Source organism: Musa acuminata, chromosome BXJ3-8 (assembly GCF_036884655.1).
Source record: "Musa acuminata AAA Group cultivar baxijiao chromosome BXJ3-8, Cavendish_Baxijiao_AAA, whole genome shotgun sequence".
Taxonomy (NCBI): Eukaryota; Viridiplantae; Streptophyta; class Magnoliopsida; order Zingiberales; family Musaceae; genus Musa; species Musa acuminata.
Window position 1 is genome coordinate 46781339 of NC_088356.1, and position 24436 is coordinate 46805774.

General features: G+C 39.6%; 3 protein-coding genes and 1 long non-coding RNA gene across 4 annotated transcripts; 1 reads left to right on the top strand and 3 right to left on the bottom strand.

Moving 5' to 3' along the window:
* Positions 1 to 227: 227 nt before the first annotated feature.
* Positions 228 to 14376, top strand: LOC103996094 (vesicle-fusing ATPase). Its single transcript, XM_009416913.3, has 21 exons — positions 228 to 536; positions 952 to 1047; positions 1131 to 1215; positions 1303 to 1353; positions 4340 to 4510; positions 4648 to 4802; positions 4896 to 5004; positions 7613 to 7712; positions 7802 to 7857; positions 8418 to 8483; positions 8558 to 8640; positions 8784 to 8917; positions 10524 to 10734; positions 11864 to 11995; positions 12077 to 12137; positions 12216 to 12275; positions 12497 to 12555; positions 12784 to 12871; positions 13197 to 13319; positions 13761 to 13826; positions 13995 to 14376. The coding sequence occupies exons 1-21, from the start codon at positions 349 to 351 to the stop codon at positions 14142 to 14144; spliced, it is 2244 nt and encodes a 747-aa protein (XP_009415188.2). The 5' UTR covers positions 228 to 348; the 3' UTR covers positions 14145 to 14376.
* Positions 14377 to 16346: 1970 nt separating this feature from the next.
* On the bottom strand, positions 16347 to 17165 carry LOC135646089 (uncharacterized). Its single transcript, XR_010498957.1, has 3 exons — positions 16967 to 17165; positions 16604 to 16654; positions 16347 to 16486 (listed from the first exon to the last, which is right to left on the bottom strand). It is a non-coding gene; the product is annotated as an uncharacterized LOC135646089 (long non-coding RNA).
* A 380-nt stretch (positions 17166 to 17545) lies between these two features.
* On the bottom strand, positions 17546 to 18317 carry LOC103996093 (non-classical arabinogalactan protein 30-like). The gene is made up of 2 exons (XM_009416912.3): positions 18103 to 18317; positions 17546 to 18018 (listed from the first exon to the last, which is right to left on the bottom strand). Exons 1-2 carry the CDS (start codon positions 18284 to 18286, stop codon positions 17714 to 17716), a joined length of 489 nt encoding a protein of 162 aa, XP_009415187.2. The 5' UTR covers positions 18287 to 18317; the 3' UTR covers positions 17546 to 17713.
* Positions 18318 to 21266: 2949 nt separating this feature from the next.
* Positions 21267 to 22659, bottom strand: LOC135646155 (VQ motif-containing protein 4-like). Its single transcript, XM_065165370.1, has one exon. It carries the CDS (start codon positions 22431 to 22433, stop codon positions 21669 to 21671), a length of 765 nt encoding a protein of 254 aa, XP_065021442.1. The 5' UTR covers positions 22434 to 22659; the 3' UTR covers positions 21267 to 21668.
* Between the last annotated feature and the right edge of the window lie 1777 nt (positions 22660 to 24436).

Genomic DNA, 24436 nt, shown 5'->3' on the forward strand with positions numbered 1-24436 from the left:
TCGATCGAAGTTGATACACTGCACCACTCTATAGTTGATTGCTTATAGTTAATAGCGTTTGTGTTCCGAGTTAATTAAAATTATAATTACCAGCCATATAATATGTCTTAGTCCGCTGGCATTTATGCGTGAGCGCGGATCTTAAAGGAAGTTTCTGCACGACAATTAAAGCTGGATGGACGCGGATCACGTGCGTTTACCGTTTCTTCAGAGCATCGGACGTCGTCTCCCTCCCCACATCTCGATCTGATCTCCGTGACCATTTCCCCCTCCTCTCTCACTCTCGCCCCCCTCTCCCTCGCGTTCTTCCTCGAAGAACCCTATCTCGTTCATCACCTTGGATCTCCCATGGCGGGGAGGTTCGGATACGGCCCCTCGTCGGTGGCCGACTCCATGACCGTGGTGAACACGCCGAACCAGGAGCTCGCCCTAACCAACTTCGCCTACTGCGCCCCCGCGGATCTGGGCAAGTTCACCTCGCCTGGGTCCAAACACGCCCTCGTCCTGGTCGGGGACTCCGTCGTCCTCACTCTATGATATCCTTTCCCCTCTTGATCTGATCGTCCGTTCGTCTTCACGATCTTGATGCTGGAAATATGGATTGACTTCGGATAGACTGTGTTCTGTTTGAGGTGCTCACGAGTTTGTTTGATTCTTGATCAAGAAAGCTCGAGAATGTAGATGATCGTTCTTTAAGTTTCAAGATTTTGGTTCCTTGGTATCATAGCGTTGATTCTTGTCATCAAATGTTTCTTGAATTAGCATTAGAATCTTGAATCAACACTAGGGCCGACGGTGTGAAGATGCCAATTCTGATTATGTTTCTTTTTTCCATCTTCTTATCTGTTTTAGGGTTAAAGATTAATCTTATTCGAGTAATAAACATTGTGGCGTTCTTTTGTTTTCTATAAGACAAAGATCATTTCAACATGAACCTTAACGAAGACATACTGCTCATCAGAACATTCCGAGCAACCATATTGCTCTGAATGCCATCCAGCGTCGGCATACAAAAGTTTCATCTGGTGATCAAATCTCGGTTAGCAGGTTTGTGTTTTATCATCCAACAGTTATGTCATGGTTTAATATGTTGTGTTACCATTCATTTGCCCTGTTAAATATGCCTTCAGATTTTTACCTCCGGATAATTTTAAGCTAGCAATGCTCACACTGGAGTTGGATTTTGTAAAAGGAAGGACTAATAAGACTGAGCAAGTGAGCTTGTCATTAAATATTTTTTGTTAATCATATTTCATGCTCCAGTGCTGCTATTATCATCTGCAAACTTTGTCTATCCTGTAGTTGGATGCTGTACTTCTTGCCCAACAACTTCAAAAAAAATTTATTGACCAGGTAAAACATCTATGCTTATCTTTTAATTTGGCCTATAATTACTGACTATCATCTTCTATGATTATATCTCTTTTTGCATGAATCACAATGTTCCACCAATTTTATAAAATTTATAATTCTGCAAAATGATTGTTTCTCCTCATCTTTCTTTGTTTATTGTGCTTTAGGTGCAATTTTAAATTGAATGATTCTGCATACTGATTGTTTCTTCTCTTTTTCTTTTTTTTCTTCTTAATTTTTGTGCTCTACTTGCGCAGAAATCCAGTACTGTTTTCTTTTCTGAGGTTATGTAAAGATTTAAAGACTTGTGTATACAATAAATTCTATCTTGGTTTAGAGGCTCTTCATGTAGATGCCTAGAACTGATCAGATCACTGTTACATTGACAGTGGTGGTCTTCATCTAATTCAGAGAGTTGCATAAACAATAGATTTTATTTTGGTTAAGAGCTCTCCATGGCAGGTGGGCCTTGGTGTCACATGTATGGCTTCTCCTTTGGCAATCAAGGTTCAAGTTAGGGAAAAGTCTCTTTGCTTGTATAGGTAACCTGTGTACATTGAGCTCATTAATTTCTTTTTTGCCAGGAGCCTTGTGTAACAGGCCATTTTTGTCAAGATCTCTCCTTGTCGATGCTTAGGACCGAGTAGATTGCTTGCTGGAAGTGGTAATTTTGGTCTAATTTTAGTTGCATAGTAAAGAACTTAAGGCTTGTTAATGGCTTCAACTAGGGAACAGAAATCTAAAGAAGATTAAATTAGTTTTAGAATTTTATTAAGGACATAATAATTTTTTGGACCAAGTTTAACTTAGAGTTGTAGATCTCTGTTAGCTAGGTATGTATGTGAGTATAACTAAAATCAAGTTGTAAGTCATAATCCTTCTGGAAGTGAGCAGGATATGCATAAGGCTTCCACTAATGCATTGGTTTGGAGAGGGTTAATCTAGGTTCACTGGTGAGGTCTATGAATTAAAAATCAAAAGGAGTTGAAAGGTATGAAACTGCAAGTTCATAATTTCTTTCTTGAAGGCCTAGAGAAAGGAAGTCTTAAAATATGTTGAAAGAAACAGACTATGCCTACTTCTTTCTTTTAAATCAACATGAAAGCCAAGAATATGATAGTGAGTGACCTTCTAAAAGTCACTCTTACTTTGTTTTTTCATGCAACTCCACCATATGGTAGACCTCTCCCAGGATACAAAGAAGCAAGATGCTCATTGAAATTTAATTAGAATAAATGGAAAAACATTAATCTCTTCTGTTGCATCTATACTGTCACGCTTGTTAGGACTTTTTGTACAGAAACCAATTGTAGAATATTGTGCAAATGCTGGACCCATGCAATCTTAACGAAGGAAATGAAATTCCCATGGTTAAATTGTTTTTGACCAAAACTTTACCTAAAATAGATTGGCGTACATGTATATGTTTATGCATATGCATACATATGTGTGTGGACAGACAACTTAAAACAGGCTTGAGTATGCATGTCATGACCCAGGCCTCATAGGCTAAGTGGCTCATCAATTTCATTTGATCTAAACTATTGGTCAAAATACTTAGGTTGAAATTGATAAAAGTACACTCATCAAATCCTCATAAGCCAATCTTAATCTTACCCACTTCTAATGTGGGATTAATCGGGTTGCTACAATCTCTTCCATTCAAGGACTTGACGTCCTCATCAAGACCCAACATTGTCCAAATGAAACCTTAGCATGATGCATATGAAGCGTAGCTTAGTGGTGGCTTCACATAGTGACGAGTCCTTTTATTCTATCCACGGGTAGTATTTTCCTACTTGAGCTCCCTCACCATGCTTAAATACTTGATCAACTTTGATATCAAATGTCACAACCTGGGTCTGATAGGCTAATTGACATATCAACTTTGTTTGACCTAAACCATTGGCAAAATATTTAAGCTGAAGTTAATAGTAGTACACTCATCAGACCCTTATAAGTCAATCTTAGTTTTGTCCACTTGTGGGACTAATCGGGGTGTTGCGGTGCATATACTAATTCTCCTTGAATTAGGTTGTTTAGACAAAACTTAATTTCTTATGCTTTCGTAACATGAATGATTGGATCTTGCAAGGGGGTCTACCTAAAGTAGATTTGATTCAAATGAGTACTTCTGTAGGTCTGTCAAGTTTCATTGACTCCATGTCCTTAATTTTTTTTCTATTCTGATATATTTTGCAACTGTTTTTGTCATTTTTTGTTTGAATAACAAATTATCCAGATATATTGTATTTGGGACTTATAGTTCAGATAGGACCCTACTGGGTTAGTTTGAGTGGATGTCAAATTTCTTTAGAAAAGGTATCATGTGGTTGGTTATATTTGGGAGAATAATAACTAGTGACTTCTTTTATTATCTAATTGGAGTCCTAAGAGGATATGCTGCCAGACCTAAGTCCTCTTCTTCTTCCAGTATATCTTACTTCTCTAATCTGCATCTCTTGCTTATTTCTTGATAATACAAATGTAGACTGAGAAAGAGGTAACCTGCTGGATATGCTTCTATGACAAAATTATAGCAACTACGTGGAACTTCTTTGCATAAAAAATCAAAACCAAATACTTGTATGAATCCAAACTGAAATCAATTTGTGACTTTTAACATCTGTATATTTGATTACCCAAATGGTTTTGTTATTCAGTTTTTCGGCAGATCTTTTTTTTTTTGTAAGTTTATGGTGGTTATGCTTACCAAAACCGCTGATTTCAGTAAGAAAATTAAGATTTACTTATGGAACTGTTGATACTATAAGATATATAACTCATGGTTTAGTGGATCTAATTCCTTAGACTTGAGGACTGGTGAAATTATGAATTGTGTACATGATGACTCCTCATCAAACTTATTCTAATTCATACAATAGCCTTTGGTCTATATAATAGCTACCTTGCTTATGCCTAAAGTTATTTGTGGGATTTGGTATATGTGGTTTTAACTTGGAGCTATCTGATAATTGGAACACAGGCCATGACAACTGGTCAAAGAGTATCATTTGAATTTTGTGGAACAAACTATATTTTTACGGTGATTCAAGCTCTGTTAGAGGGTCAAGATGATTCCAAAGGCCTGGCCAGAGGAATGATATCCACGGAGACATATTTTGTATTTGAAGCTTCTCCAAACTCGGGCATTAAGGTTCTTTTTTATATCATCTTTATCTCCAATCTTTTAGCAATTTTGTTCTAGAAATAGTTAACACCTATTCTTCTGTATATCTGTTATCAACAATTTGCTATGGAAATTAAGCTATATGACTCTGTGTCTTGATACAGATAATTAATCAGCGTGAAGCTGCTAGTAGCAAAATCTTCCGTCACAAGGAGTTCAACCTTCAGAAGCTGGGAATTGGAGGATTAAGTGCTGAGTTCACAGAAATATTTCGAAGAGCATTTGCTTCTCGAGTTTTCCCTCCTCATGTTGTTAATAAGTAATTTCAACCTAAATTTTCCTCATAGATTCTTGAGTTAGCTATGGAGAACTCGTCAACTCTGGAATCCTTCCTGACCGTTGTGCCTTGCAGATTGGGTATTAAACATGTAAAAGGGATGCTGCTTTATGGCCCCCCTGGTACTGGCAAGACACTTATGGCTCGTCAGATCGGGAAGCTGTTGAATGGAAAGGAGCCAAAGGTTTGAACGATCTAATTATATTTTTGGGTTAATTTCTTTGTATGTTTAGAACATATGATACATCTCTCTGATTCTGTCGACATAATTAGCAAAACTCTTATGACTTCTATTGCTTAATTAGTTACAGTTAGATTTTGTTGTTAAACTATATTTCAAGTTAATTATTTATATGCTTAGAACAAATTTGTGCATCTCTTTCTGATTCTGTTGACTTAATTAGTGGAAGTTCTGACTTCTCATGCTTAATTAGATACAGTGTTATAATTAGTTAAAGGTACCTTTTTATTCTATGAATTCTTTTTTATACATATTGAGTGATATATGAAAACTGTGTACCTTCATCTGCCAATAATCAATAATGATTGTCTAATGAGGTGTATTAGAAAATAGTGGTACTAAATTCGATTTGTTGTGTTGAATATACTGGATAGTGTATAGATTCAAATTAAGTGCAGTCCATCTTTTTATATACTGATTGTGGTACAGATATGTGGTGAGTTACTCTTATCAATTGCATCCAAAGAAGAACATTGATATAACAGAGTCAGTTATAGATCAAACCTGATGGGACAGTGAGTACCTGGCAATTCTCTATGAATAATTCCCAAGATTATGCAGAACAACTTGTGTCTTATTATGGATTCTTGTTTCAGGCCATAATATTTGTCATTCTGGATGTACATCCATCGAAAATCTGTCATTGCTAAATCTATTCTTTAGTACGTTTTTCAGGTCATGTAGGGTTCTTTTCTTGAATATGTCAATCCTTGAATATGAGTACAAGCATTTGCATAAATTATACATATAATCACAAAGATAGCATAAATTGTTTGTTTAAAGTCACTTTGTAAGTTTATCAATGACATGGCTAGTATAGGGACCAGATAGCAGATGAGTAAGGAAAAGAAGAATGAGGAGAGAGAACAAAAGTTGAACCTAGAAACAAGGATTTCTTTTTCAGCTTACACCAAGTTCTTACCAGTCAATGGACGAGCATGGCACACCAGCTATGGGTTGAGAGTTTGTGTGCCAACACAGGTGGATGTGAGGAGAAGCAAGAAAAGGAACTAGAGGAAAAGAATGCTTGCTGGTGTTCTGGGCATGCTTAAACCTTCGTGTGGAACCCTAGACACTTCTCTCCAAATCTCACATGGCCGAAGTGTCAAGAAACAATTTTTTACTAGTTTGATTAAAACATGTAATTTCAGTCAAATAGGGTAGTTTGCATAGTGGTGTCCTCAAACCTGAATGTACAGGCTTGATAACAAAATCTTGCAAAACAGATATTCTCCCCCAAAAAAGCTGATAAAGTAAGCATTTCTTCTTTGAATTGAAGGTGTCAGATAGCTTGGCTAGTAAACACTTTGACATTTTATTGCAAGGTCTTGGGCTCAAATTCCATCGTCATCACTTACCCTTTACAAAAGAAAAAAAAATCTCTTAAATTTGAAGTATTCTCAGATATTTAGATACTAAGAGATGGATAGAGTTCAACTTATCTTAGTTCTTATCCCCAAATTGTCTTTTATAATGATTTTTAAATATGAGTATGGATATGTGATATATACACATTTAAAATTGAATTCAGGCCTCACTTTGATTTGTATTTTGAACTCCCCATGTTAATAATGGGAATGGCTAGAAGTGGTAATGAAACTAAGGGTCCCACATTTATATAAGGCAAGAAAACTATTTAGTATTGCTTATGGATATAAAAAGGGACCTAGGTGTCATATTTCATGGTTAGTTTTCTTGTTGTTCTTGTTTTAATTGAAACTGACTGTTAAGTTACCAGTAAGCGTTAAGGTTTGTGGTTTCTGTTTCAGTTTGGTTCTTATGATCTTTTTGGTTTTCATGTTTTCAATAGTATTGTGGCAAATGTATGTTGTTTCAAATAAAATGTTCAATACATTCTTTGTGCATGATTTATGGATTATATATCATTGTTTGAGTCGTGAAGTCTAGCATTTGTAGTATAATGACTTTACTCATGAAGTTCAGATCTATAATCAATTTATTACACATAGAGAGAAAATCCAATTAAGCAAAAAAAATTGACCAAGCATGAACTAAATTTGTAAGAATGGGTACTGAGGCTTGAAATTTCATAAATCTGCACAAGAGGAAAAGATTAAATTGCTTATTAGACTTATGTGTCTTTCACATCATATAAACACCAAAGTAAGCAATGAAGCTAAAATTCTCATTAAGGGTGAGCCACATGCTGCTTGAAATCCTTCAGATCTAAACATCAGTTCGAAGATCTTCCCCTTAGGAAGTCTGGATGTGATTTTCATTATCTAATAAACACGAAAATGATAGCAAAGGATAAAAAGTTTGATCCAAACTCAGATGAGTTTAAGTGAGAAGTATAACTTGATAATCAAAAGATTAACAGATCCATTTTCAAATATTGTTGTTTGGTGTTGTTCAATCAAGTTTCTTTACATCCAACATTCTCATTAAGAAAACAATCATCAGCATATGGTTCTCTAGTTTTATCGCAATTACAAGTCCATCCTCAAACAATCTGTAACTTATTTTAGTCGGTGATCTCTTACTGTTAAACTTCAGCTTCTTAAGGCTGAAAATTTTCTTTAAAATTCAGATTGTTAATGGCCCTGAAGTCTTAAGCAAATATGTTGGAGAAACAGAGAAAAATGTGAGAGACCTATTTGCTGATGCTGAGAATGACCAGAGAACTCAAGGTATACAACTTTCACTTATTTGATTGAGTGTCATATCTATGATGTGGTTTGATGTCCCTCCAGTACTTACTGTATTTGATTGTTTCCAGGTGATCAGAGTGATTTACATGTCATCATATTTGATGAAATTGATGCCATCTGTAAGGTAGATACATTCTAGTAATTGTCTTATCGAAAAATACAACTTCTTGATCACTTGCAAAGCTTCATATCTGACATGATCAAAATTTATATTACTGAATTTTTGCAATTTCAGTTGTTATCTTCTTTAGCAGCTTCTTGTTAGAGATCTTTGCCACAATCTGACTCATCTAGTGCTGTTGTTGATGTTTAAAACCAATCAAATGAACTTTTAATTCATATAATGGTCCAGTAACATGCTTAATATATCTGATTGTGGTAAAAAACTATCTACATCACATCAACTTGTTGGAGCTTCTTGTGGGCCTGTGGCTATGTCTTATTCAGGGAAAACTAAGGTGTAATTAACTATGTAGTTGTGACTCAGGGGAACCTCTCCCAGTGTAGTCCATCGGATATAAATAATTGGAAATGCTAACCATAGGAGTTGATATAACTAGCTCCTAGAGAAGACCTCAATGTGGCTTGAACCTTTTTGATAAACTTGCTTTATATAAAATTGAATCAGAACATTTTTTTTTTAAGTATATTTTGTTACTTATTTTTCAAATATTGTAAATGCAGTCAAGAGGGTCCACTAGGGATGGTACTGGAGTTCATGATAGCATTGTCAACCAGCTCCTCACAAAGGTAAAATTTTCCAAGGGTTATGTAATATCTAACAGCTCAGGACTGAATGCTAACCGAATGTTTTTTCATTTTAGATAGACGGCGTTGAGTCATTAAACAATGTATTGCTTATTGGAATGACCAACAGGAAGGATTTACTGGATGAAGCCCTGCTAAGGTCTGTTCTTCAGCTTGCAGTTGCTTGATTTTTGGAATATTTTTTAAATTTTATCGCCTTTACTTGCTGGCACCCCTGTGCAGTTTATTTTGGTATATGATAATCAGATTCTATACTCATCATTTGATGTTCCCTCTTTGTAGACCTGGACGCTTGGAGGTTCATGTTGAAATCAATCTCCCTGATGAGAATGGTCGTTTCCAAATTCTTCAAATACATACTAATAAAATGAAAGAAAATTCTTTTCTTGCACCTGATGTTAGCCTTCAAGAGCTTGGTATGTACTTCTCCCGTTGCTTTTTGGTTTCTATATGCTTGGAGTCAGTCCTTACTACCTGAATTTTACTTCTTTAAAACAGTATGAAATAAGTTGTTTTTGGATTATTCATGAACATTTCAATTTTTTTTAAAGAATTGGATTTTAGAAAATTGTTATTTAACTAATAATATAGTATGATAATATTGTTGACATTACAATGTCCTTTTCTAACATTTAAAAGTTTTTCTTTTATGGAATAAGGATAAGTTGGTTGCTAGAAAAATTGAGTCCTTCACAACGATCATACAGATTCATATGTATCAGTCGAGGAGATCCACAGAGATCCTTGGATCAGAGATTGTCTCATTGGGAAGAGACAACTGCTTATTATTTTTTTAGAAATTTAGCCTACAAGTTGGATCCTTATTTATATTCTACCTTTTATCTACAAGATTAGGCGTAGCTTGAATGAGGGTTAAATTGCTGTTATAGGCTTCACTATGGTAATTTTTCAGCACATTGGAAATGTATACCAGTGGTCATTCATCTAGAAGTTCTAGAGTACAAGAGTATATTTAGTGTACTGTGGTTAAAAAGTAGTCCAATTTGTCATCTGCAAATCTCTCACAACTCTCACTTCTGGGGTCTTATTTTATCTATCATATAACCTTCCAATCTGGACACAGCCATCCCCCTCCAAAGCTGATCTTCCTCAGCACCACATTGACCTAGCAGCTGTCTCCATCCATCCCAAACAACTTTCACGACTTCGTAGTCCTGGGACATCTTTTCTTCATTCCTCTCTTTGGCTGTGCAAACCACCATCTTATACCACCTGAGCTGCTTCCTCTTACATTTCAGAATGCTTTCTTTGAACCCCTTTGCCTGCTTCCTACAAGCGTTCTGCCATTGTTGATACTCCTTCCACTGTTCAGCCATTTTTGCTGTCACTCTACATCCAAAATGAAACTTGCTGGCCCTTCACCAACATGTTTTAACAAGACATGAAAATAAATCAATATTAGATTTTAAGACAAGATGCAGTAGAAAAAGGGTGTCATTGCTTAATATGTTGTGTAATCCTTCATGCTAACAGTATTCATGGTGATTAAGGTTTATGAGGGCCTTTAAGTTGGTGAGTATGTTTTCTGTGATGCGTGTAACCTAAATAAATGGAACAGCATGCTGAAACACTTGTGCTGTGTTTCTTATAGTGCTTAACCATAGCACTCTAATTATTGGAGTGGGAAGTGTTACTGGCAGGGTGCAGATGTAATTAGATCGGAAAATATATGATTCAGAATGTAATTATTGATAAGGGAGCATGTGTATCATAGGATCAAGAAAACATAAGGTGTGAAATGAAATTTTTCTTAATTTTATGCTTAGTAAATTGCATAGTTATAGGTATATAATTAATTGGAGGCAAACCTCTGTATACACATTTTTTAGATTTAGATACTCTGAAATTGCACCCTTCTTTTCCTTTGTCTTTTTCATCAAATAGGATAATTTTGATGATTGATAAATAAGCATAAACTGGCAGATCTTCTGAATGAATGAATGATGTTATTGTTACAGCAAATATTTTGTTGCTAATGGAATTTTTCATGTCTAAATGCAGCCGCACGTACAAAAAACTTCAGTGGAGCTGAACTGGAAGGTGTCGTTAAAAGTGCAGTCTCATTTGCCTTGAATCGACAAATAAGCATGGATGATTTAACTAAACCTTTGGATGAGGAGAGCATAAAAGTTACCATGGATGATTTCCTGCATGCTCTTCAAGAGATTATCCCTGCATTTGGAGCATCCACAGATGATCTTGAACGATGCAGGTATGGTCAAGTTCGCATTGTATTTTCATTAAATTGACACACAATCCTTACAATAAAGTTATTTCTATCTTAATATTACTTCATGGTGTCAGAAAGCATACATCCATCAAACTATTTTGATTTTCAAGTAGTTTCCATTTTGAGTGGGGAATTTGTGTTGCCTACTCATGGTTTTAATCTAGAATGTATATGGTAGATTTTTTTGCATGTCAGATAATGGTCTAGAACTTCAGAAAGAGTGGAAGTACTCAGGGCTTAAAAACAGAGTAGAAACTACCAGTGACTGCTACTGTATGTGTTGATAAGTCGTCTCTAATGATTTTAAGAAGTGACGACTCCTAGAAATCTGACTTTGTTCTTTGAAGTGTACCATGTGCTAGTTGCCCTGTACCTAAGTGCATACTTAATTTAATAATAGGTCCGTCAAAGTAGTTATGTTAAAAGGAGTATATTCTCGACAACACTAGCATACATTCCAAAAGAACGTATTGGATAATTATGTCAATGACCATTGTCAAATCAAATTCTCAAGTTCTCTTTATCTTCCGTGACTATATCTTAAAAACATTGTGGTTGTGTACCTTATCTGTTTTACTTTCTGGTTGTCTTGGCTTTTCTTTTTGTGTTGGTTGTGTACCATATCCTTTTGTGGTTGTGTACCATATCTTTTTGTCTGGCTGTGTAAACCTGAATCTTTAATTGGATACTGCACCTGATTTAATGGTGGGGATCAGCCCCTCAAAATGAGAATTATTACTTTCTAGATGCTAAGCTTCTTCTTTTGTTTCTTTCTCACTAGTGCTATTTTGCTTTACCGGATGATAGATTGAAATCTTCTTTTGCTCCTGAGTCAGTTCTCAGTTATGTCACTGATAAATATGAAAACAACATCACTTCAGAAACAAAATTGCAAGAGCTTCCTTAGCTGTTAAAGACTATTGTGATGTTTCTTGACTACTTTGAAGAATTGATTCATACGAAATGATGTTTCTGATACTTTTTAAAGGATTTGACTATTCATGTATTTTTCCTGGCTTATTTTTGCTTTTTGTTCATCTGTTAGACATCAATTGGATCTCCATTTTCTCTTGCTAATGGAATATTAATTCAGTATGTAAATGACATGCAGGCTTAATAAAATTGTTGACTGTGGTAAGAGACACATGCTCATCCGTGAAAGAGCTATGCTTCTTGTGGAGCAAGTCAAAGTAAGCCAAGGTAGCCCACTTGTTACATGCCTTTTGGAAGGTCCAAGTGGCAGGTAAGTTTACAAAACGTGTTTCCTAAAACAATAAATCTGACTGCTTAGTAAATTATATTTATGATAACTCTTTGATATCAGTGGCAAAACTGCAATGGCAGCCACTATTGGTATTGAAAGCGACTTCCCATTTGTCAAAATTGTAAGTTCTTATATTTCTGATGATGACAGAACCTTGGTGGATTCTTCATTCTAATGATCAACAACTGTTGTGATATAGATATCCGCAGAAACAATGATTGGTCTCAGTGAAGGAAGCAAATGCGCACAAATTGTTAAGGTTTGTTAGGCTTAGCTTAGTTTTCAAGTAATCAAATTCTTATCTAACATTTGATCTGTATGTTCTTCTAAATTTGCTCAAATTATATCTTTGGTGGACATCACTGAGACTTAATAAGTTACCATCATGCTGAGTCTTTGAGGACTTGTCTTTTAAGCCTATTCATTAGCAGCTGCCGCCTGAGACTTAATAATTTTTTCTTTACTAAACTACTTATGCAGGTTTTTGAGGATGCTTATAAATCACAACTAAGCATCATAATTCTTGATGATATCGAGAGGTAACTGCTAACTCATTCTAATTTCTCTTTGCTCTAGATTTCTCATAGCATTTGAACACACCGGTCATCGCTCCTAAAAGGAGTGTTTTATATAATAACTGATTCTTGACTAACCTCTATTCACATTATGGAAAGTACCCTTGTCTAAAAGGCTTGTTCTCTTGGTTTGCATCCATGTTCTGGTTAATCTATTGTGGCTTGTCACTTTTTTATTGTGCAATGCTTCAGGTTATTAGAGTATGTAGCTATCGGACCACGGTTTTCAAATTTGATATCACAGACATTATTGGTCCTTCTGAAGCGGCTTCCTCCGAAGGTTCTCTTCTGTTACTCTGTCTAAATTGCTCCTTAAACTCACTTAGTAGCAAAAATAATGATGAGGAAGAAAGAAACCTATGATGTGTATGTTAGATGACACATAATTGTATAAATATTAGTGACCTATATGTTATCTCCTTTAGTTTTTTTCACAGAATTGCTCATTGTTCTTGCTCCATGTGTTATGTATCTCTTTAGTGACCTATATGTTATCTCCTTTATGTATCTCTTTTGTTGGTTGTTCACACAAGATATCCATTTAGAAATCACATGCTGAAAAATGTTGATTGTTTTACATCTTATGATGTCTAATTAATCTTCAGGGTAAGAGCATGCTGGTTATTGGAACAACAAGCGAGGTGGGCTTTCTGGAGTCGCTCGGTATATGTGATGCATTCTCTGTGACATATCATGTTCCTAAACTGAACAGGGAAGACGCAAAGAAGGTAGGCATCGTGCAGTCAGATTATTTGTTTCTTGTTGGTATATAGTTAAACTTCTGGTGTGCCAAAGGCGAGGTTTTGAATTCCTCTCGATCATTTGTTACAATAATGATTCTGAAGTTAAAAAATTAACAGATGCACCAGTTACATACTTAATTGAGGATTTGAGTAGTAGTAGGATAAATGTGCCTCTTGCCTAGCGGCTTCAGAATCCAATCTCTTTGAGAAACTTACAACATATGATTTTGTGCTTTGGTGAATATGTATGGTTATGATTGCTACACTAGTGTCTTTCCTTGAAGGTATATATAGTTGTCTTCTAAATGTGCCAAAGTACTTGATTTCTACCGTGACTTTCTAAATGTGCCAATGATGGCTCACTTTTTGCCCTTTCTACTACGAGTGAGAACTGTGAATATTTAACCTGTATTAACCTTTCTGCAGGTACTGCAAGGGCTCAATGTATTTGCTGAACATGATCTTGACTTTGCAGTTAAAGAACTGAATGATGTAAGTAACCATTATAGAAATGAAAAATTCTCTCTGCATCCTCTCTCCAGTTTCTCTGTCCAATGGTTATACTGAATTATATTGTTAGATTAGCGATCCCTATGGTAACATTTTGCCTGCTCATAATTGGAATTATTGATCTTTGTTGTACATGTGTTACTGTTTCAGATTTCAATCAAGAAGTTGTACATGCTCGTGGAGATGGCTGCACAAGGCCCCTATGGAAAAAGTGCAGAGGCTATTCGTTCCGGAAAAGAGAAGATTGATCTTAATCATTTCTTTGATATCTTGCGGGACATTTCTTCAGACAACTATTGAGTTGAACCGGATCACAGACGCACTAACAAAAATATTCATGTTTGGTTTTCCTACGTGAGTTTTCCATCTTTATTTTGCCCCTTAATTTATTTTTCCATGATGGATGGAGCTTTTTCATGGTCAGTTATAGTGGTCATTTTTTTCGGTTTTGCTTTTGGCGCCATTGCCGGCGTGGCATATTTCTTGAGGCGTAATGAGATGGCTGCAATCTAAACTGGAGCTTTGGATTCTAGATTTTATTTTGCTTCTAGTGGTTGGGCATGAACGTTATTTTGCAGATTTGTGTAGTTTGGGTCCGCATGTGCAGGTCGAAGAGTTCGTAGTGACATTCTGTACAGAGCTGAAACTTCACTAGATCCTCACAAGCTATACAAATGAATAATCAGGTTGATCAAAATGTTACTACGAACTGAACTCTTCCAGAAGAAGAGGTGGTTATTATTTAGAAATAAGAAAGAACTTATAGTGATCAGAATGAGTTGATTAATTGCAGATACATTCGACCAGAAGAGTTCGTGGTGACTTTCAGAGCCGCAGTAGTAACTCAAAGGTTCCATATTATTTAAAGAAAAAAAAGTCAGCCGACAAAGACGTTAGTACGTGTACCTGGCGAAGGTGGAAGGTGCCGATAACGGCCTTAAGGACCCAAACAAGAAACCCGGGGTTTTTACAAAAAAAAAAAAAATCATCAACTTTATTTGTGCGACATATTCTCAGGCAGAAATGTGCACCTACTAAATGTAGCAGGCAGACGTTTTTTCGCCAATAACAGATTTCGAACCCCCCCCCCAACAAAAGTAAACTCACAGATTGCAGCGCGTTCCGTAGAAATGTGTGCCAAAAAAAAAACAAAACAAAACAAAACAAAGGTGGTGGGAAGACAAAGCTTCGAGCCCCTACCATGGTGGTTATTATTTACATAAAAAAAAATGTGTTCATATTGGTGCGATGCGTTAGAGTAGACGTGTGTGTACCACACAAAGGAGATAGGAAGGGGCGACAGACAGAGCAATTGTATGCCCACAAAGCTAGTTTGAAGACATTCTCACCGACGACAACGGGGGGTTCCGAGCAACAACCACAAACCCAATGGATGGTTATTATTTGTAAAAAATTAAAGAAGGATTCACTGACAAAAATGATTTAACTTTGTGTGACGCATTCACCGACAAAAAATTAAAGAAGGTGGCAGGAAGACCGTTTCGCCAACAAGTTTCCGTGAGCCCAACAAGAAACTCAAGGGGTGATTATTATTTACACAAAAAGGATCAAGAAGGGTCACCAAAAAAAGCCGATCAACTTTATTTGCGTGACACATTCACACAAAAATGTGTGCCCAGATGTGATGGGCACACGGTTTTCGTTCGTAAGAAAATCTTTGGGTGGTTATTATTTACACACAAAAGATCGAGAAGGACTAGCCAACAAAGACAATCAATTTTGTTTGAGTGACTCGTTCGAGCAGAAATGTACGCCCGCCCTAGGAGGAGGTAGGAAGACCTTAACGTCAAGATCACCAACACCCAAAGGATGATTGTTATTCACATAAAAAAAGATCAAAAAGGATCGATCGACTTTTATTTGTGTGAAGCAAGCATTCAGGCAACAAATATATGCCATGAAGGTGGCCAGGAAGACGCTTTTTGATAGCAACGGGTTCTGGTAGAGCAAGAATCAATAGGACTCGAGGAGGCCATTTGGTTCAGAGGTTTCGGTAGTGAGGCTGATGGTTAGGACAACTTCACTTTCATCAATTTCCAAGCGGCAATTAGTCATGACCACTGAATATTTTTGTAAACATAAAACATAATTAAAAGGGTTAAGGGTAAGTGCTTGTGATTCTTATTTTTGGAACAGAAAAAACAACGTAAGCGAAATGTTCAAGCATTAACTCCTTGCGGTAATTTGGGATAATTTTCAAACCTAACAAACAAAATACACCAATTTTAAGATTAAATCGTTTGACCTGTGTGATAATCAGAATATCTACCTGAAAGCTTTCACGAGTGCATGAATTCCATTATTTAGATGAATATTAATCTATTTCGAGATTGCCAAGGATCACCAGCAGGAGACGACGATGTATGGCACATAAAACCATTTGATGAATCCTCTTCTTGCTCTTGTAAGCCAAGAAATGAGAAATTTCATCATACTTTGGGTTTAGGGCTTCGTTTGCAGTCAGTGCTAATTAAAATAAAGAAGGTAGACTAAAGCAGGTTTAACTCCTGACCTTTTCTTGCTGTCATTTCATCAGCTATTTTGACGACGTGGTCGATGCCCCAGCGACTGCCGAGCATGACGGCAAGTGCAAAGTGCGGAGCTGCATGCTCTTGGGTTGACTGCCAATGAGAACCACTGGTTAGTACTGATAAATAAAGATTGAAATGCGGATTGTTATGTTGGCAGATGGGATTCATGATGGGTCAAAGATAATATCCATTGCTACAGAAACCCACAGCTTCTTTCCCCTTCCACTGTACCGTCTGCTCTCCCTCTTCTAAAATCCTCTGTTGACAACCAAAGAGGAACTGATAAAGAACGAGCCAAGACGCCGCAGATCGAAATAAAAAATCATCTGATGACAACCAAAGAGGAACTGATAAAGAACGAGCCAAGACGCTGCAGATCGAAATCAAACGACAAATTCGTGAGCGTGCACAAATCAGGGAGTAGTTCAAAGGCATTTCGACAATCCGAAGAAAGCGGCAAAGCCATTTCGAAATCCTTCGTCGTTCCGGAGCCCAAGAAACCCTTGTCATCAGTACCAGAAACACAAAAGAAATATAACCGACAATTAAAAGGATAGGGAAGAAGAGAACCTTCTTCGACCCAAGATCCATCTCCCGCGTTCTCGCGCCTTGGAAACAGAGAGATCGAAACCCTACAGTAGCACCGTACGAAGATTGGTTCAGATCAAGAAGGTCTAGCGGCGAACAAACCGAGGGGAGCGAACCATTGGGCCTCCTCTTCTGCTTCTCCTTCTCGAATGGGAATCGGCGGTTAAGCCCTTTCTTGAATCTTGATATATAGCACCCCCGAGAACCAGGAGATCACCACAGCCGGCGACTGACCGACTCACACCTGAAAAACCATCAGGGTGATTCGCACGGGTCCCGCGACATCAGCTTGCCGAAATAACTGCGTCACCCCATCAGCTGGCCGACCGAATCACAACTGGAAAGCCATCCGGGTGATTCACACGGGTCCCACCATTTCATCTTGTCAAAAAGACCACGTCATCCCGGAAACACTTGCGACTGTTCCCAACAGATTGTGCTTTCCAAATCAATAAATTTGGAAGACTTTTTGAGTTTTATATATATATATATATATATATATATATATATATATATATATATATATTAGAAATTTGGAGATTAGAATTAAGCCCACTGGAAATCGAGGCGGCTCTTTCATTGCTCAAAAATGCAACAAGAAAGTAGTGAGAGTTCATGGACATGTTGATCGAGTCCATGCAATCGACATGATGAAACATGTTTATTGGTCAACCAACAGGTCTCCTGTTACTTCCGTCAACACCTGCGTGGCTAAGAAGACATATATGATCATGGGTGGTGAGGACACAGAGACGGATCCGCCGGAGCGAGCTTGAAGGGGCCGACCGTGTAGAGGGCCCGTTTCGTCGCTCCGGCGACCGTGTTCCTCACGAACTTGAGGGGGAAGCCACCATAATGGCCCGCCGGCACATCGCACCCTGGCAGCGGCGACGACACCAGGAAGAGCTTGCATTTGTGAATCTCGTAGTTTGTCACCTTCGTCGTCTGGATCAGGAACCGTCCTCTGACATCCGTTACCGCGCTCGCCGACGCCCCCGGCCGGCTGCTGTTGCACCGTAGCATCGCGACCGCACCTGAACGCAGGAGGACGGTGAGTCATCAGCGATGCCGATGGAGGAAAAGATTAGCAGGTAGAGGAAGACTGTGCGTCGACAAACCAGGAAGAGGAGAAGCTCCCAGCGAGCCGACGTAGCCGGGGAGCTCGCACTTGCAGTAGATCGCCCCTTCGACGGCGACGCCGTACCTCGGCGGAAACGAGAGTGCAGTGGCAGAAGGAGGGAAAGAGACAACCAGCAGGATGAGCTGAAGGGCTAGTAGCACGAGTGTCTTCGTCAATGCCATCTCCAAAGCAATTCCTCAGGTTTCATCGACCAACTTGAGACACAATGCCAGTTTATAGAGGTCACTTGCTAGATTCTCGGGAATATGTCGTGTGTCGGTGGTAGTTGTTTATGTACGGTGCTAACTGGATGTGGATCGACGTCCTATTCTATTCCCTTTTCTGCAATCTGAATACTGGATGAGTAGTACTCGCAATCTGAAGGCACCTGAACTCAGCACAGAGAGGGAGCCACAGTGTGCACATGGATTTGGATGCAGATGGAAGCAATCCGCATCTCGTCCATGTGAGTTGGTTCCTTTCGCAGGTGTGGTCTTCTCCTCCGCCCAAAGCCATGCAAATGGCAGCAGCTGCTATGGCTATGAATCCACGAGGGGATAATAAGGAGTGTTTAGTCTTGTAGTTTATGACTGACATATGATTCAGCGGTGATTTATGAATGAAATCAGAGAGTGTCAACTTACATTTGCTTGTTAAAGGACTGATAAAAAACGATATCGTCAGATGAATAGCAAAACAGTGCAAATAATGACCTCATTTATATTTGATAAACAGTCCACGGATGAATTCTACCACTTGTAGTTAATTGGTGTTCTCTGTCATGCCTACAAATTCCATATGAAAATAAGTGAGGAAATAGTGGCAAAGATTTAGTTCTCTTGATGGTGTGAAAACTATTAATTTCTGTACTCTATGGAACTGAACAAATGCATATGACCTTCTTTGACAGTTCTGAAAGATGTGTTTCTTGTGGCTCATTGTTACTGAACTGATCAGTTCAACCAATGCAGAAACCAAAACAATCTTCTCCGGTACTCTGCAGTACATATGATGTATGTTGCCCTCCTTCATCTTGCTTTGACCGTAAGGCAAACTACTGGGAGATGGGTGGCAATCAAGATGGTTGGTTAGAATACTTTTGAGGTGTCTCAAGGTTGTCTTCTTGTTAGCTTGCACTGTTGTTAAGGATGTCTTGATCTGGATATGGAGAGGAGGACCGGATTTATAGAACCCCACAAATGCAGATGAAGTCGATTGTCACAGAAGACAGGTAGAGTTGATATGACTTTGTAGGATAAATGGGCAGGACTACACTTGGAACTTGAAGACTGAACCTTCATCTTCCAGTTGGAGTGGGGTTTCTCTGACTTGGAATCTCAGCAAGTTTAGGTAGAGGGTGATGACACTAATAGCTCTGAAACATTGCTTGGTTCCTTCTCAGATCAAAAGAACATTATTTCAACATGGACTAGAACATAATGTTCGAGTGATGGGACTCAGAAACGCAAGGAGAGTTTGGCAAAGTGGATTTGTGTAAGAAATCAAAATAAGTTAGCATTCTGACTCATTTTTCTTCTCTCATAGAGCAAGCAACATGTCACTCACTGCATGTGGGGTTTTGGAACTGAAGAGGAAACTGCACCAGATGCTGACTTCCTTCAGATTGTGTACATTAGAAGTGGGTCGCCTGATGCAAAGCCTGTCTGTCATCTCTCAAGTCAATTAAGCTTGATTCATTCTTCTTCCTCTTGCTTTCTCCCTTTTCTTGGTTTGGGACATTTTGTCAAAAGCTCTCCTTGTTGCTTGTGGCTTTAGTCAAAGCGACCACCATACTGAGTTCTCCACAAGCTCCCAAAATGCAGTATCTTAGCGTGGCAGGAATCACATGGGTACATGGAGGCACAACCTGGCCTTTCTCTGCCTTTGATTTGGGTGGACAGCTTGGAAGATGAGGGTCTCATTGGTGGAAGAGAAGACCAGGCTGTGCTTGGTATCTTCCTGCCCATCATTTCATATTTGACATGTCCTATGTTGACACTTTGCTTCCCAGTGGGCACATCATACTCCCTCCCCAGTGCAAGAATTTTTAGCCTTGTGGTTAGATACAGTTCACCTCAGAGTCATTTTATTTACATGTAACAAAAATAATGAAAATGCATTATTAGTCATCTATTACACCAATAAAAAGCCATCATTCAATGCACAAAAAGTGTCAGCTTTCTAAGGAATTTTTTTCCCCCTAATTAATAGAACATAAAACTGACATAATAGTCAGTCTTAATATTTACATCAGCTGACTGAAGAAGCTGAACATATGTTGACCATGGATTGTTTTCTTCTCTGTGCTTCTTAATGGAGTTCTTAACCAGTTGTTGATTGGTGTGGTTGTTTCCTAGCCTGGTCTATTCAGTCACCATTGCGTATGACTTTGTCCCAAAAATTTTATTCCCTGATGTCTTAAAGCTCCAACTCTGTCGACTATGGACCACTACAACTGGTTTGTTTGCAAGCATCAATTGAAAGGGATTGGCTGCTCCATCTCCACTCATAGATAGAAGGTACTTGTTCTTCCCTTGGTGTTGTAACAAGCAAGAACTTGAATTGCAGAAACAAGAGCCTCCTCAGCTGTGTCTGATATGATCTGAAACTAATAGATGAATGCCCTGTGAAAGCCACATGATGGATGGCATGTTGAAGACTCTAAGGAGGCAATCAAGAGGTCAAGTGAAGAACTGAAGCTAATTTTGCAGGCTTGGCTGGCTGACATGGTTCCATTTACTGGTCTCCTTCCTGCAATAACTCTTTTGATGTAACCTTATGTGGATGAAACTGAAGTGAAGCAATGTTATTCGACATGGTCAGCAAGGCACACTCCATCTTTACCATCCTACCAATAAACACCATCCATCCCTAGCTGTTCCTGAAAGCATATTTGCTGCACTCCATTGCTCACTCTGAAACCCAGCCTCCATCCCATGTCTCATGATCAGTTTGTTGTTATTAGTAGTATTATTTTTGCACTCAAACCAATCGACTCTCAACAGCTGTTTCTAATCTTTTCAAGAAGAGGGGAAGACATATGTCGTGTGATTCTCATGTTTTACTCCAAAGCACAGCATAGTATTCTTCATTTAGAGTCTGCACATAGGTGAAACAGGTTGTCAATCAAAGAAAGCAACCAGTGGGGGTTGAAGAAACAGGTTGGAAAGCACACTTTTTGTGTGTTGTTTATTGCCTGTGAGCAAGTGGGAATCTAAAGCAGCAAGCATTCATTTCTTTCTCTTCTCTTGATCACAGAATGAATTTGATGTGGCTTGTGCACAAACACTGATCTGCTAACATAAAATCTGATACAAATCAACCACTCAGCATGCATGAGGAGAGCAAATTTTCACTCGGTCCACGATTAGCAGCATCAGATGGCCGAGAAATGGAGAGAGAACAAGAGAAAGATCGTGACGAAAAAGACAATACATGGAGGAAAAACATGGGGGGAGTTGCAGAGATGCATACTAGCTAGGAAGGATTAGAAGGCAGAAAGCCATTGGAAAGAAGAGCTCGAATTGTACAGTTGAACCATGGTCGTACCACCGGTTATGCCTCTCAGGAAGAAGAGCCGGCCGCAGAAGCAGATGGCACCCTTGGGGATGTCACCGGGAAGAGCGGCAGCAGCCTTGGCGGCTCCGCGTCCCTTGGCGTGCTCCTCGGGGAAGGATGCAGGTAGAACCCCCTCTCGGCGATCGCCCGGTCCTCGGCCGACATCGGCGCGGTGGCCGCCGCAGCCGCCGAATTTGGCTGCGGCGACCGGTTGAAGGGATCTGGGATCAACGGCGTGACCGGGCTAAGGGTCAACGACGGCAGGTCCAGCATGCTGGGGGAGAGGATCTCCGGCTGCCTCCGCGGGGAGAAGGCCGCCGTGCCCATCGGGGAGTTGGGGTTGGAACCGACGAAGGCGGGGATCAGCGGACTTATCATCTTCAGGTTCTTGAGGCTGCCGCGGCGCTCGTAGAGCTTGAAAGCCGGCTTCTTGGGGCCGGTGGCCCTCGCGGAGGGTGGGATCGCGTTCTTGGTCGTCGGCGCCGCGGCGCCGGTCGCGTGCTTGGCGACCGTCTCGGCGGAGCCCGTCAGCATCTGGACTACCTGCTTGAAGGAACCAGCGTCGGCCTGGATGAAGGTGGTGGGGTAAGGATTGGTGTCGATGGATCTGGGCATGGACGCGGGAGCGAGGGCCGCGGACGAAGGGGCTGCCGCTGCGGCCACCCCGTTGCTGCTGCTGCTGCTGCTACTGCTGCTGGAGGTGGAGTTGGGGGAGGTGGGATTGGGAGACTGGACTTCCTTCTCCTGGTGCCCATGGTGGCAGTTTTCCATCTGACGGATGTGCCTGAAGAGAGAGAGGAAGAAAAATCTCTTATTTCGTGGACAGCTGCAGTGATGACACAGATGGAGGAAGAGGTGGATCTGAAAGGAGAGATTGTGTTGGGGCTGTAGTTGGATTTGGGAGGGAGGAGGGTGTGAAGAAGGGTGATGATATAGATGATATGTTGAACGGAAATCTCTCTCTCTCTCTCTCTCTCTCTCTCTCTCTCTCTCTCACACACACACACACACACACACTAAAAGCTCCGTTATGTTGTGGTGAACAAAGGGCTTGGAGGTAAATTGGCATGCCACAAATTCCGTGCCACACATGATGGCCCATCCAGAAAAAGAGTTGAGCCACATTGACTTCAGAGCTGATCGCTGGACCTGCTTTGAAGTAACACAGTGGCGTCGGCCTTCTCCCTTGTGAGAATGATCAGGTGGGTCTTGCTTGAGGTGACAACAATGGTGGGTGGTGGATTAGCTGCTGGAGTGTCACAGTAACTGCAGCACTGTTCTTGGGAAAGACTTGAGAATCAGTGCCAACAAGGGAGGAAGAAGAACAGCTTAAGAGCATCCAATGCTCATTACATCAAAGCCTAAGCAGAGGGACCACCGTGCAAGGCCTGACAGTGGCAATAGAAAGATACTCGTCAACCACATCCATGGACACCTGTGGAAGTGCGAGTGGAGAATGGATGATTGCTGGAGCAGCCTCCATCGAAGCATAAATGCATTGATTCATCTTAGTTTCTCTCGACCAAGCAATGAGGTGTTACAGAGAAGGGAAGATGAAGCAGAAAAGGACAAGGAAAGACTACAGGCTCGACGCTATGTGACAATGGCAGGAACAGTGTTTGGAGACACTGTGTTGGGATGCCAAATCAAGTAGAGTCTTAGCTTCATCATCATGGGTGCGTTGACAGAATCTGGGAGGTGCAGTACTTGGGTCAATAGGAGTCCCTCTCCTGACCTTGCACTCCTCTCTGTCTCCTCCATGCTTCTCTCTCTAGAAACATGAAGCAAAGATGGAAGAAGAGAAGGAAGTAAAACCTTCTTTCCACTATCCCAATGGTTGTCACAATTCATCGAGCAAGGAAAAGTGTTGTGAGGTGGCTGTGGTCCTCCTGGTTCTAGATGAGATGTGGACAAGCTGGAGTTGGCAGACATTTGACTCATGTTTCTTGCAGTAAAATGGTGCTGTCCCTTTCCTTACATCCTTGTTGCCACCACTGGTTCCCTTTTTTACCAGTGGAAGAATCCATATATGAGATACCAGTGCAGGAAGAACAAATGATTCAGTCCACTCAATAGCAGAGTCACTGTGCACTTGAGCTGCATTTCTGTATACATATATATATATATATATGATCAACTGGTAATTCAAGTTTGAGGACAAGAGGAATTGGTTTGAGAAGGTAGTGCATGAGAAATTACTTCTTCTCTTGAAATCTTGAATCAGAATAGCCAACCTCCCTACCAAGAGATGCACATGAAGAATTTAGACCAAAACAAAAAAAAGAATATAACTATATAACATTTAGATCAAGCCAAATGATTCTGTTTGACACAGAAAAGTTGAGAGTTAAAGAAGTTGTGGGATGAAACTGATGAGATTAAGCAGACACAGCAAGCACAATGAGGTGATGGAGACCTATAAATAGTCCTTTCTTGTCAGCTGGGCTCAGAATAGTTGCCCATCTGTAAGTGGGGACAAATAAATGGGTCAATTAGGTAGTGATTCCTTTCTTCATCTCTTTCTGATTCAGATTCAACATTGAAGGGCAATGGCTCATGTGGTCAATGAAATGTGGGGCTCCTGTGGAAGCTTAAGGAATGGGTCAAACAAGCAGCCACCCACCACTGTGGGGTTGCCCTAAGTCCTACTTGGTTGGACCCATCTGTTTGTTTATTGTCATTCAATAAAGACTCATCTAGTCATTTTGGAATCTATCTAAATTCATATTATGATCTGTTTATCTACTAATTTTTTTCTATCCATATTCGTTTAA

Excerpts from the sequence above, each read along its gene's own strand:
- LOC103996094 (XM_009416913.3), top strand. The coding sequence starts at position 349 with ATGGCGGGGAGGTTCGGATACGGCCCCTCGTCGGTGGCCGACTCCATG. Across the intron at positions 4,803-4,895 it reads CCTCCTCATGTTGTTAATAA|ATTGGGTATTAAACATGTAA; the intron begins GTAATTTCAACC and ends TGTGCCTTGCAG. Across the intron at positions 7,713-7,801 it reads GAATGACCAGAGAACTCAAG|GTGATCAGAGTGATTTACAT; the intron begins GTATACAACTTT and ends GATTGTTTCCAG.
- LOC103996093 (XM_009416912.3), bottom strand. The coding sequence starts at position 18,286 with ATGGCATTGACGAAGACACTCGTGCTACTAGCCCTTCAGCTCATCCTG. Across the intron at positions 18,019-18,102 it reads GGGAGCTTCTCCTCTTCCTG|GTGCGGTCGCGATGCTACGG; the intron begins GTTTGTCGACGC and ends TCCTGCGTTCAG.
- LOC135646155 (XM_065165370.1), bottom strand. The coding sequence starts at position 22,433 with ATGGAAAACTGCCACCATGGGCACCAGGAGAAGGAAGTCCAGTCTCCC.